Source organism: Macrobrachium rosenbergii, chromosome 48 (assembly GCF_040412425.1).
Source record: "Macrobrachium rosenbergii isolate ZJJX-2024 chromosome 48, ASM4041242v1, whole genome shotgun sequence".
Taxonomy (NCBI): Eukaryota; Metazoa; Arthropoda; class Malacostraca; order Decapoda; family Palaemonidae; genus Macrobrachium; species Macrobrachium rosenbergii.
Window position 1 is genome coordinate 75,393,806 of NC_089788.1, and position 13,564 is coordinate 75,407,369.

General features: G+C 36.7%; 1 protein-coding gene across 1 annotated transcript; it reads left to right on the forward strand.

Annotated features, from left to right (window-relative positions):
* Positions 1–5,234: 5,234 nt before the first annotated feature.
* LOC136831577 (proton channel OtopLc-like) lies at positions 5,235–13,119 on the forward strand. Its single transcript, XM_067092198.1, has 6 exons — positions 5,235–5,869; positions 8,367–8,495; positions 9,061–9,952; positions 10,515–10,690; positions 10,895–11,893; positions 12,815–13,119. The coding sequence occupies exons 1-6, from the start codon at positions 5,867–5,869 to the stop codon at positions 12,932–12,934; spliced, it is 2,319 nt and encodes a 772-aa protein (XP_066948299.1). The 5' UTR covers positions 5,235–5,866; the 3' UTR covers positions 12,935–13,119.
* The last annotated feature ends 445 nt before the right edge of the window (positions 13,120–13,564 follow it).

The window sequence follows — 13,564 nt, forward strand, 5'->3', positions numbered from 1 at the left end:
ATATAGTAAATATATCACTATGTAATATATTACTATGTAAATATATTACATAGTAATATATTTACTACATAGTTGTGCATTTTCATTACACAGACTGTTTATCACGAGATTGTGAATTTCTTAATAATAATAATAATAATAATAATAATAATAATAATAATAATAATAATAATAATAATAATACTGTAAAATGGATTGCATCATGAATACTGTGACATGAATACATTATGATGAATATTATGAAAATGTATCATGAATACACAATGAGATTATTATGAAAATGTATCATGAATACACTATGAGATTACTATGAAAAAACAAGTACTATAATCTCAACACAGTTGTAATTATCTTGTAGAATCGAACACACAGCTATTGTGTTGACACATGTACATGCAAAGTCACAGTGTGATTCCTGAAACGTTTTAAATCTACATCGGAATCTGGGCAATTACGTTATCCGTTTTAATTCGCGGAACTGAAACGGGGGTCGCGTTCGCAAGAGTTCCTGGTTTAGAACCTAATCCTTGTTTGCTTTGCACTGTTCAAGGAAGAAGATTCTGGTAAACACATATATACATATATATATATATATATATATATATATATATATATATATATATATATATATATATATATATATATATATATATATATATATATATATATATATATATATATATATATTTGAAACAATCAACACACAATCCCGTGTGGAACGGAGACAAATTTCTGACTCACATCAGGATCGAACCCAGGTCTTCCAATTGCGTGTTCATTATTCCTATCATGTTCACCCAGAAAGGGCAATTCGAATGAAATGCTGTCAACTGGGCCACTGCTGAGTCGGGAAGTTGGGTAAAACGGGCTGGTGCGCAAGGCTCTTAGCCTGCCCAGGTAAAGTCTTTGGTACGGTGGTACTCAGGTTCCAACTTCTTTTATGACTTGCGTGGCCTGGTTGGCAGCGGTCTGGTCTTTCAATTGAAAGACCTGGGTTCGGTCCTGATGTGAGTCAGAAATTTATATATGTATTTATATACAAATATAACACATTTGTATACCTATATCTATCTATCTATATATATATATATATATATATATATATATATATATATATATATATATATATATATATATATATATATATATATATATATATATATGTATTATGCCACAGATTTAGGCATTAACTACACAGGGAACAATTATCATCTGCACTGAAACATTCATTTCTGAAGCAATTCTTTTAAAAGAATATCATTGTGTGATATAAAAAGTAATTTCATCCCTCTTATGACCATTGTAGAGAGAGAGAGAGAGAGAGAGAGAGAGAGAGAGAGAGAGAGAGAGCCAATATAATCCGCAGCTTGTTTTAATCGTTGTGTTGTTCTCAGATTCAGAATTATTGTTTTAATTTTCTAGACCATTTTATTATTATTATTATTATTATTATTATTATTATTATTATTATTATTATTATTATCTTTATCATTATCATTATTATAATTGAATTTGTTGCAAAAAGTTGCATTTTCATAGCTCCTTTATTTGCCATTTGTATCACAGCACGCTTATTGCAATGAGGAATAAACCATTACAAAAGGCTATAACATTTATTACTGCTCTGTGTAAGATCAGGAATATAAACGTTCATGAGAGTCTGTAAAATTCTTCATTACGAAAACTGTCGATTTTAGATCAAAACTCTACTGTTTTACATGTTTTAAAAGGGAATTACTGGTTCGTATTTTGCTACGGGTTTTTATAACTGCATTTAAAAGCTTTCAGTACAGAAAAAATCGTAAGAGTATATTCTGTACTTCGTAGAACCGATGATATATCAGCAAATGTGTAACGTGAGAATTGAAAAGTGTTTTTGTGATATTCATGCAACCTGTCAGGATATAAGAGAGCATAAAAATCTATTAAAATGCATGCAGTGTGCTGAGTCAAAATTATTATTAAATTATTATTATTATTATTATTATTATTATTATTATTATTATTATTATTATTATTATTATTATGGATTTTAATTTCAGGTTCATTGAGAAATTTTCATGAATTAGTTTTATATATTTTTATTATCATTAAACATAAGACTTGTTTATTAATTAATATTATTATTATTATTATTATTATTATTATTATTATTATTATTATTATTATTATTATTACCTAGAAGATAAACCCATATTCATAGAGAACTAGCCTACATGGGCCATTGACTTGAAATTCAAGCTTCCAAATATTATGGTGTTTGTTTGAAAGAAGTTACAGAAAATAATAAGAAATTCAGAAAGAACGATCAATCATTAGAAAAGGAAAAGGTGAATTAGCAGATAAACAGATAAAAATATAAATAAATGATTAAAATGACTGAAAAAGGGTATTCTTCAAGATATTATTATTATTATTATTATTATTATTATTATTATTATTATTATTATTATTCAAGATATATTATTATTATTATGATTATTATTATTATTATTTCCACAAACGTCACATCTGTACACAACAGCCTTCAAGAGACTGCTTACGTAAACGCAACCTACCACCGCATAATCCAATCCTTTACGCAAAAAAGGTTGCACATTGCGTATCTCCCACTTTCATTCAATATTTCAAACCTAATTCGCGCCCAGGGTTACGAAGTAAATAACCAATAAACAAGCTTCCTTGTGTTTTCTGGAAGGCGACTGCAGGCGAAACTTTCTCTTGGATATTGAGCCAATCTTCCAGTTACCCAGAGAATGAGTTACGGTCTGGAAAATGCTGGAGTTACCTAACTTCCAGTTTCCCACCGATGGATAACTGACGAATGGTATGGAAATCCTGTTCCCTGGAGGTAATCTGGTTTGGGATTCGACAAAAGAGTTTACATTTGCTTTACGTATGTGTGAAGAAATGGGTGTGCTCTAGAGAGAGAGAGAGAGAGAGAGAGAGAGAGAGAGAGAGAGAGAGAGAGAGAGAGAGAGAGAGAGAGAGAGAGAGAGTTAAGTTACAGTGGGTATCATTTTACATTGTATGATTTACAATATGTATAAGAGAGAGAGAGAGAGAGAGAGAGAGAGAGAGAGAGAGAGAGAGCTTACATATTGTAAATTATACAATGTAAAATGGTACCCACTGTAGCTTTAACTCTCTCTCTCTCTCTCTCTCTCTCTCTCTTATACATATTGTAAATTATACAATGTAAAATGATACCCATTGTCTCTCTCTCTCTCTCTCTCTCTCTCTCTCTCTCTCCTTTATTCCACTTCAAAGCAACAGTGGGTATTATTTTACATTGCAGAACTTACAAAATGTATAAGATTGAGAGAGAAGAGAGAGAGAGAGAGAGAGAGAGAGAGAGAGAGAGAGAGAGAGAGAGAGAGAGAGAGAGAGGCTAGGTCTACAGTCTTCGTTTTGACTCTCACACCCAAACATGAACGAGTTAAAGCCACTGAATACGATTTCAACAACAGAAAAATATTAAAAAAACAACAAAATCGAAGAAAATCAAAGATACAGAGTTATCAGCGATTACACACTGGATAAATGGGGCAGAAAGAACCAATTATGACTTCCGTTGAAGGATTAAGCGGTATTATAACTATACGAGTAGAATTTTTTGATAATGTTATCAGGTCCTTCAATTTCCGAGATGGCATTGAATTTGACGATTCTATTTCAAGACTCGTTATTTTGGGAGTCAGGCGTGGCCAAGATATTGTATATAATCTATCTATCTATCTATCTATCTATATATATATATATATATATATATATATATATATATATATATACATATATACATACATACATACATACATACATACATACATACATACATACAGGCGTGTGTGCTTAATATACAAATCACTGTCGCCTTATCAATTTACAAGTCTTCTCACCAATCCCTTCCCCCCAACAAAAAAAAAAAAAAAACACATTAACCTACATAAAACTACCTATGTTTTCCCCTTACTGAATGTCAACCTGCATACCCAACACACACACACACACACACAAAATATGGCCCCAGAAAATTCCCAGATCCCCCGGTATATCTAAATCACTACAATATATCTTTTCCTTTTTTTTTTTTTTTTTTAAGTCTGGGTTTGGCGTACGACCGAATTAAACGCCAAAGGAATGATTCCGGGATTAGAAGGCAAAGAAATATACAGCCGTTGGTATTCTCGGGTTTTCCAGTGGCAAACAGCAGTCAAGACTTCACCTCCTGGTTTATTGGGGGGGAGCATTAACTAAGATTTGCTCTGAGTGATAGGGGCGGCATAGGCTGCGTTTGAAGTGGGAGTTAAATGGTTTTTTTATGGTGTATTTGCAGTCAGTTACTTAGTTCTGGGTTTTATTATTATTATTATTATTATTATTATTATTATTATTATTATTATTATTATTATTCAGAAGATGAACCCTATTCATAATGAACAAGCCCACCAAAGGGGCCATCGACTTGAAATTCTAATATTATTAAAGAATATTATTATTATTATTATTATTATCATTATTATTATTATTATTATTAATAAGGGCCACTGACTTGAAATTCAACTTCCAAAGAATATTATTATTATTATTATTATTATTATTATTATTCAGATGATGAACCCTATTCACATGGAACAATCCCACCAAAGGGGTCACTGACTTGAAATTCAAACTTCCAAAGAATATTACGGTGTTCATTAGGAAGTTGGAAAAGGTAAAGTGAAATACAGAAAGGAGAGATCTATTAAAAGTATCAAATAAAATTAATTAATAAGAAGCACTCGACAAGATTTCTTGTACGTCCTAGAAACGGAAAAAGTCTGAACTAGAAACTAAGTGATTTTCACGTATTGGCGGCAAACTACTTAACTAAAGGCGTTATATTTCCCTAATAAAACAACAATAAACATTTGAAGATTACATCGATCTCTGGTTTTCCCGCAAAAAATGGAAGAAGGAGAATTTGTCTCATTGCCGAAGTATTAAATTAAATAACTCGTAAGTCTCCTGGAGATGGAAAAAAGTTGCGTTTGAGCTGGAATTAAATTATATTTTTATGTCTATTGGCAGTAAACTACTTAATTCAGGGCGTTACATTTCGCCCCCTTCATAAAAACAACCAATAAATGTTTGAATATTAAATCATAGGTTTATGGTTCCTCAAAAAAAAAGGGGGGGAGGGGGGAAGATGACGAGGAAAAGTTACCCCGAAAGTTCAATGAGTTTTTCTTATCATTAGCTGTAACCTACTTAACTGAGGGTGCTACATTTCTCTCATAAAACCAATAAATGTTTGAATATCAACTCATCGCTTTATGGTTCCTCCCCATAAAAAGGAAGAAGAAGAAGAAGAAGAAGAAGAAGAAGAAGAAGAAGAAGAAGAAGAAGAAGAAGAAGGGGAAGTTATCGTAACAATTACTGAACTTCAATAACACCAAGAAGATCTATGTTCAGTGGCAGAGCTATAAAAGACATGCTATCAGCAGCACCTTTACAAATACCCCACCCAGTCATTCTTTTTTTATTTCTTTTTAACAGAGCAGTAGCAGCAGCTCAAAGGCACCATAAAACCCAGATTACAATAATCGGACGAGATAGACGAGAGCTCGCTTGAGGAAACGCCAACAGGAGTTAGTTTAGTGTCTGTCTTCGACGCGCTCGAGGTGGAAGCTTGTCCGAAGGATGTCTCAACCGCCGACGCCCACGGGGCCCAAAGTGTCCTGGAATCCCATCATGCAGCAGGGCAAGAGGAAGATCAGCGCCCCTCCTCAGCTCCGGCATCACCTGGAGGGGTCGTCGCCCCATTCCCCGCTTCCAGCGGGGTCTCCTCACGTCAAGAAGTTCAGCTTCCCGACTGGGAAGAGCGATGGTGAGGGGTGTGTCCTTTTTTTTGGAAGTGGTCTTGTTTGTGTTTCCCTCTGGTCCTTTTGAGGATCTATCGGACTCCAAGGTTCTCCCACTCCTCAAGATCCTTGGGGTATCCTTAAGTCAGTCTGTCTTGCAATCCTGTCAGGCTGTGACCAGTGCCACTGATAAGTCATCAGTCATCAATTCCATTTTGATATCTTGAACATTGACGATCCCTTTAGTAATTTCATTACAACGTTGATTTTGACATGGAACACCAAGAATAATATATCTGTTCTTCGCAAGAATTCCTTCCCAAAACATCTAAAGCGTCTAGAAACTGTATCATTGTCAGGCCAAGATTCCACCGTATGTGAATATTAACATACATGAATGTATGTTAATAGTCACGTAAGTCTATTTTGGTGACCAAATTTTGTTGAAAAATGTCCTAATTTGACTTCTCTATTCATTCAGCAGATTCGATTTCAAGGGACCCACAAATTCTATTAACTTTTGCGAATTCGCCTAAACGTGGAAACATCAATAGGTCGACCTCCCAATATTATATAATAACTTCTGCCCCATCCTGCCCTGTCTTAATAATCTATTATTTAGCAACACTTGCCGTTTGCTACTCTCTGTTGGCTAATTCTTGAAAACCTTGGCCACTTCAATTTAGCAATCATACCTCATCTGCATAATCAAGATAGTCCAACTAACTCCCATTCAACCCATTTAGTTTTCTCTCAATTCTCTCCAACTGACAACTGGAGAATCACCATCTGCCAAGTGACGCCCTTATCAACCCATTCCGATTTCTTCTATCGTCTCTTCTGCTATCCTGATGTCTGCAAATGACACAGCACAGATTAGAGATCCTCGGGACGGAGAAATGAATGTTAATTTGGACGGAGGAAGAATGGGGATGGTTGATTTATGTTAATATTTGGTGAAAGCCTGGGAGAAGCTGTGAGCCAAAGCTTAGGGGAAGCGTGGAGGACTGGGAGGAGTGCGTAAAAAAATGATAAATAGTTGGATAACTTCTAGAAAAGAAGAGAAGAAGGACCGTTTGTGAAGGGAGTATAATTCCAGTATTAAGTTGAAGGAGTGAAGGAAGACTTTGAAAAAGTTGGGTAGTTGGAGTGACAGAGGTATTGGAAGGTAAGGGCCTTCATATTTAAGAAGTAAAGGAAGGAAAAGGCCTTCATATTTAAGAAGTAAAGGAAGGTAGGGGCCTTCATGTTAAGAAGTAAAGGAAGGTAGGGGCCTTCATATTAAGAAGCAAAACAATGTATGCAAGATAAGAGATGAAAAGCAAATTGTGTTTAGGGCATCCGACGTCCTGCTGATGAGCCTTTTGTGTAGGTTGATGTATGAAACAGCTTATTGTTAGAGAAGTTCCCTGCAAAAGTAACTCGTTCATAATTTAACTGTGTGATATGAATGAGGCAGTGACCACCGTTCAGGTTTTCAGCGTATGATGATAAAACTTAATTACGTTTCATTAAAAATTATGGCTTCATTACCTGAGGTTAATCTGTAACAAAGCTTCTAAATTTTTCTGTCAAGTCCTTTTTCTGGAGGAGAGAAGTCAGTGAATAACTGTCCTATATAGCCACTTCATGAAAGCGACGCCACAGACACAACTGAAAACGTTTTGATTTCACTATAATAAATATACAATTACTTACACAAACAATACCAACAAGAAGTGCAAAATTCCCTCTTCCACGAAATGTGCACATGCAAATCATCAAGCGATCTTTCTCCTGAAGGAAAAAGAACTCATCAGAAAGACTGAGAAACTTGATCAAAGGCTACATTCAGATGAGGAAGCCACAACTTTTTAATATGTTTACAAGGGCTGTCTCCTTCCTGGATTTTTAACCCTTTCGCTTGCCGGTGACGTATATGAACGTCATCCAAATTTAAGTCCTTCGTAATTTCTACTCATTATTTCATCTACATAACAGTTATTTTGGGGGGATTTTTTATGACGTTGTATAGAATAAGTAATCAGCCGCAAAATGAAACAAAATTGAGCGTTCTACCTTGAAAACTGTCGAAGATATGAGTCTTTGAACAAATAAAAGCATAAACACAAACAATACCAACAAGAAGTTTTTCCACGAAATACAAATCATTCCTGAAGGAAAAAGAACTCATCAGAAAGACTGAGAAACTTGCATTCAGATGAGGAAGCCACAACTTTTTAATATGTTTAAGAGTCTTCCTGGATTTTTAACCCTTTCGCTTCGGTGACGTATATGAACGGGTTCATTATTTCATCTACATAACAGTTATTTTATTTTTATGACGTTGTATAGAATAAGTAATCAGCCGCAAAATGAAACAAAATTGAGCGTTCTACCTTGAAAACTGTCGAAGATATGAGTCTTTGAACAAATAAAAGCATAAACATTTTTATACTTACCACCTGAGTCACTCCTACTGCCCATAGACATAACTGTCATAAGAGTCATCAGCGAAAGGGTTAATTCTCTCCCTTTTTCCAGGTGTCAACACGCAGCAATTTTCGAGTCCGTCCAGTTTGGTTAACACACACCCGTGTTCCACGAAGCGAACTGTACAGACATAACAGCACTGACGAAATCCTTAAGAGTTACCATTCGGGGAACTATGAGGTTTGTACTTTTACAACTTTTACGTAACTTCACAGATACATGGGTAGGTAAGGCAACATATAATATATATATATATATATATATATATATATATATATATATATATATATATATATATTTATATATATATATATGGAAAGTTAGACAGGTAGAGATATATAAAGATGCAATGTTCAACCCAATTTTTATTTATATTAGCCAGGTATTATAAACACCCTTTCTGATAATGAAACAGTAGTAATAGTAGTAATGAAGGGATTTCTTTGGAACAGCTCTCCTCTGTCATGCATTCAGTAGTAGTAGTAATTAAGCTTATGTCGAGACCTCATGTCTTTAAATAAGAAATTTACTATTTTCTCATAGTTGTTTATAGTTGTTTATGAATATATATCATATAACATGCGAGAAATATTGTTATTTTCCACACGTGTTCTTGCTCAATGATGAAGAATTGATAAACAAATGACTTTATGAGAAGTCGCACTTGTGTATAAATTCCAATATTTTCTACTGAGTGCCACCGTGTTTATGGAAAATGATGCTTACAGTGTAGTTTTGGTTACAGGACATGAAGAGGCTGATTGAAGGGAAGAAAGTGACAGGGAAAATGGGCACAGATAACCACAGCTTCTCTGGTAGCACCATCACCGTAGCACCAGCCGTCAGCAACCAAGACTTACGAGGAAACACGGACAGCGGTCTTTCGCAAACGTCAGTGATTTCCACCGCTTCGTCAACTGACACAGAACACAGAGCAGCCTCTCAGAACAGCTCTAAGCAATCGTCTCCACGTTTTGAAAACTGCAATCCCTTGGATTCAGTCATTTCATTCAGTTCCTTCAACCCTGCTTCCCTGCAGACAGGCAGCGTAGTGGGAGATTCTCAGTCTGTGTTCCTGTTCCCAGATACACCATCCACTTGTGTTGCCTCAGGGTTCTTCCAGCCTTCAGTAGAGACTCAAGGTTTCACCCACGGGGCCTTCATAAGCGACACAACTGACCTTCCGGGCATAAAAAGCGACTTACACATGGTGAACACTCCATCAGATGCAGTTTTCTGTGAAACTCCCATGCCAACACCACCAGAGGAGAGAAGAAAGTGGCTGATCTCTACACTGAGCACAAACCTGAGCATCATGTACATTCTGTTTTTGGTCATTGTTGGCATAGTTTGCTACCTCATGGACATGTTCTCTGGTAAGCATTCCAACATATCAGAAATCTTCAACCTCTACCTCATGACTGGTCAAATCACCTTCCTGGCATACATCCACATCAGTGTGAGGAGCTACGTCAAGAAGATTTCCCGTCTGCTGAAGGCCAGCAACGAAGGAGACAGAGATGCAAAAGGAAATGATAAGAAGAATGAAGTTGACTCCAGTCTGGACATTCACCAAGATTATGGATTCACTGACAGCAGCCATGGGGGATCCCTTTACTTGAAGATTGGAGCAACAGGTCAGTTGGGATTTCAGCATTACTGTTTTCTAGTTTTGCAAAATGTCTCAGCACATGAGATTGTGAATCAATATGGACTACGACCCTAAAATTTCCTAAGATCTCATCATTTGATGGCCAGAGCTTACATTGATAGGGCAGTTAAAATTTCGAATCTACCACATTCATTTCTTAAACCTTGAGACAGGGTTAACTGGGGTAACTTAATGAATCATTATTATTGTCAATACCTATATGTAGCTTACATACTTTCATAATTTCTTTATTGAGCTTGGAAATGTATCCATCAATTTGTTCTTTTTCTATGTCTAGATCTTTTTCAAGGAGTCTTTGATATTCCTTACTCACTTAGAATCTAGTTCCTTAAATATTATTGCTATTATTAGCTAGGCTGTACCCTAGCTGGAACAACAGAATGCTACAGGTTCAAGGGTTCCCACAGGGATAGGAGCTTCAAGCAAAGGACGAAACTGAGTAAGGCAAATAACTAAAGTAAAATAAAATAGGATAAACAGATAAACTATGAAAGTGAGACTCACGCCCGCCTGCTGTTGCATTCCAGTATTCTGCATGGGTCATTTGATCTTCAGCGGGCTGGAATTGGCTTCGAAGTTTGCATTCTACTTGAATCATGATGAGGACTACCAGCACTGCACATCCCTGACTGACATTGTCATGTCAGTTATGCTGCTCATCTACATCTTCTATCAGCTATTCTTCGCCTTCAAGTTTTCTAATGTGAGGACATTTCTTGGCGTAACTTTGTTCACTGAATAAACTTGAAAGAAAATTATTATTTTGAGTAATCAGGAAATGGTGAGAAAGGCACTTCATAATTTTCTTTTCTCCAGTTCTCTTCTCTGTGTTTCTGAGGACGCTGAAGTTTTACAACAGATGAATCAAGGAATAATTATCATGACTAATTCTCTCTTTATATTTCAGCTGATCATCAACAAGAGAATAATCCTCTCAAAGTTTGGGATTATGCACTGCACTGGATCAGGCATTTGTTACTGGATCTACATGATTGTCCAAGAAACTCTGGCTTCCCTCTTGAAGAAAACAATGGCTTCAGAGTCTAGTTCTGTCACGACTGTCTCATATAATGATACAAACCCATTAGACACTGTCTCCGTTAAACAGACAAATGGGACGTATGCTGTTGGAGCGTTGTACACGGGCTGCAAGCAGACAACGCAGATCTCAACCATAATCACAGACTCGGCGCCATATCTCTACCCTTTCAGTATAGAATTCAATCTGCTCATGGTAGGCTTCTGGATCCTCCTGTGGGAAAATCACGGCAAGATAGAGAAGCATCATCGCCTGCCGTCGATCGAAGTCGTTTACGAGGAGGATAACAGCCGGGATCTCGCCTCGAACCTGGTCATCTACGTGGACTGCCATGCCTCAAGTCGCGGCCTGTTCACCGGCCTGCTGATGAGCATTGTCGCCATCATATCAATCATACTGTACATCGTGTTCTCACAGAACAACGTGACAGAAGCGCATCTCATCAACAGCACCTCCAACATCTTCATCTGCACAGTCATGATCTTCGCAACCTGCATCGCCTTCCACTACGTCAGATTTCTGGACATCATCCATCACAAGATCAGCGCAGTTGATGACACTCTCTTGTATATCTGCCTACCCTCTGTCTTCCTCTACTCCTTCTTCATTCTGGTGCCCTATGGCATGCATGGGGATTACCTGTATGTGGCTGTCAATGCCCTGAGGATTATCCAGTCCATACTCCAAACAGCACTGATTGTGGATGGTCTCAGAAGGTGCTCCAATTCGAGCGAGCTTAAGAAGAAGAAACCTGGGAGGGAGGTCATCATATTTCTGGTCGTCATGAACGTTGCCACTTGGCTCCTCATGTCGTTCCAAATCATCAGCGTGAGTGGAAACACTCTTCTCTATAACTTCTATGGCAAGGTGAGTTGCTAGACCCTGTACACTCTTTATTCTTAAGGTAATCCGTCTGAGAATAAGAATTAATTTAGTTTTTTAAAAGAAATGATCTGGTATGCAATGAAACACCTTCAAATCTTACAATATTTAGGTGGAATGTCTCATTATTTTAGATTTTTGCAGCTAGAGATATCTATGCTTCATACCCGTCATCTTAATTACAAATCGTTTCAAAGCAATAATGTCTTAACTTATTAATTTCACCAAACGTTTTAGATACACTTCTCACTACAAACCTCTCATCCAAGGTAGGAGTAAATGAAGAAACAGTCACCATCCTTGGCACGATTTAATCCTACAACCCAGAGAACCCAGAAGAAATGAACTAATGCAATTTGTCAGAGAGACAAATAAAAACACGGTTCAGCTCATGCGTACATATATTTGTCATGTTCAGGCACATTTTATCGGAGCAGGCTAAACCCATTCACAGCTTCGTATCATAATGCTTTAGATAGGCTAAACTTATGCTCGTCTTCGTCGAAAATTGCATCGGTGAATCACCACTAGAATATCTCAGTCGTGAGATAGTCCCAGCCGGGAGGGTCAACGTTGCTTCATTTATTCCCAACTTAGATTAAAGGCTTGTAGTCATAAGCTTATCTAAAAAAAGTGCGAGGAAATCGAGAAGCTATGACGTTACTGGGGCTATTAAAAGATACGTACAAAGTTTCTTCGTTTATTCCTAACTTGGATTAAAGGCTTGCAGTGATAAAAAAAAAGTGTGAGGAGGTCGAGAAGTTATGATGTCCTTGAACTATTAAATATATATATATATATTATATATATATATATATATATATATATATATATATATATATATATATATATATATATATACACATAAATCATATGAATTAAATATCCAATGTTCTCTCATTACAGGAAGTGTGGACGGCTGTTTCGCATCTAACGCTACCTCTATCCCTCTTTTATCGATTCCACTCCTCCGTGTGTCTCGCAGACATCTGGAAAGACGCCTACGAACCAGAAACACCACATTAAAGGCAAAAGACAACAACAAACGCTTCTTCTTCCCGTTTCTAGATAAAATATGTATGGCGCCTCGCTGGGAGGACTTGAAGCGCGCGAGCGGATTGTACTCGTATGTACATTCTCTAGTCTTAAGCTGACAATTTATGCATATGCTCAAATCTCCTTGATGTATACATAAAGAAGTTGTTATTTAATCGAATGCTGTTCTCTCTGAGCGTCGCCCAAACCAGCCGCTCGTAAAGATTGTGATATCTTTACTGGCGATTTCTCTTCTGGGAAGGTTGTTGTTACTAATGAATGTCAAATAAGCTTAGAGCGTTCCCTTTGAAGGGAATCCTCTAATCGCCCAAACCATTGTTGTTTTGTTGTTTGCGATAAGCGACTCTGATAATGGGGACTTATAGCGCTGGGGTAGCTTAATGCAAAGATTGATTTATGTTGCTGTTTGCACCTGTCGACCCCCGGGGATGAATGGCTGAGCTACCTTCAACTCGGTGTTATCTGTAGGAAATGAATAACTCAGGGGATTACATCAAATCACATTCATTCCAAATTGTATGGACTTAGTCACTGACTCTGGAAGACGAATGTGAGATACATCAAAGGTATTTGAATAAGGGAAGGACTATTAAAAGTCAA

Excerpts from the sequence above, each read along its gene's own strand:
- LOC136831577 (XM_067092198.1), top strand. Across the intron at positions 8,496-9,060 it reads ACCATTCGGGGAACTATGAG|GACATGAAGAGGCTGATTGA; the intron begins GTTTGTACTTTT and ends TTTTGGTTACAG. Across the intron at positions 10,691-10,894 it reads TCGCCTTCAAGTTTTCTAAT|CTGATCATCAACAAGAGAAT; the intron begins GTGAGGACATTT and ends TTTATATTTCAG.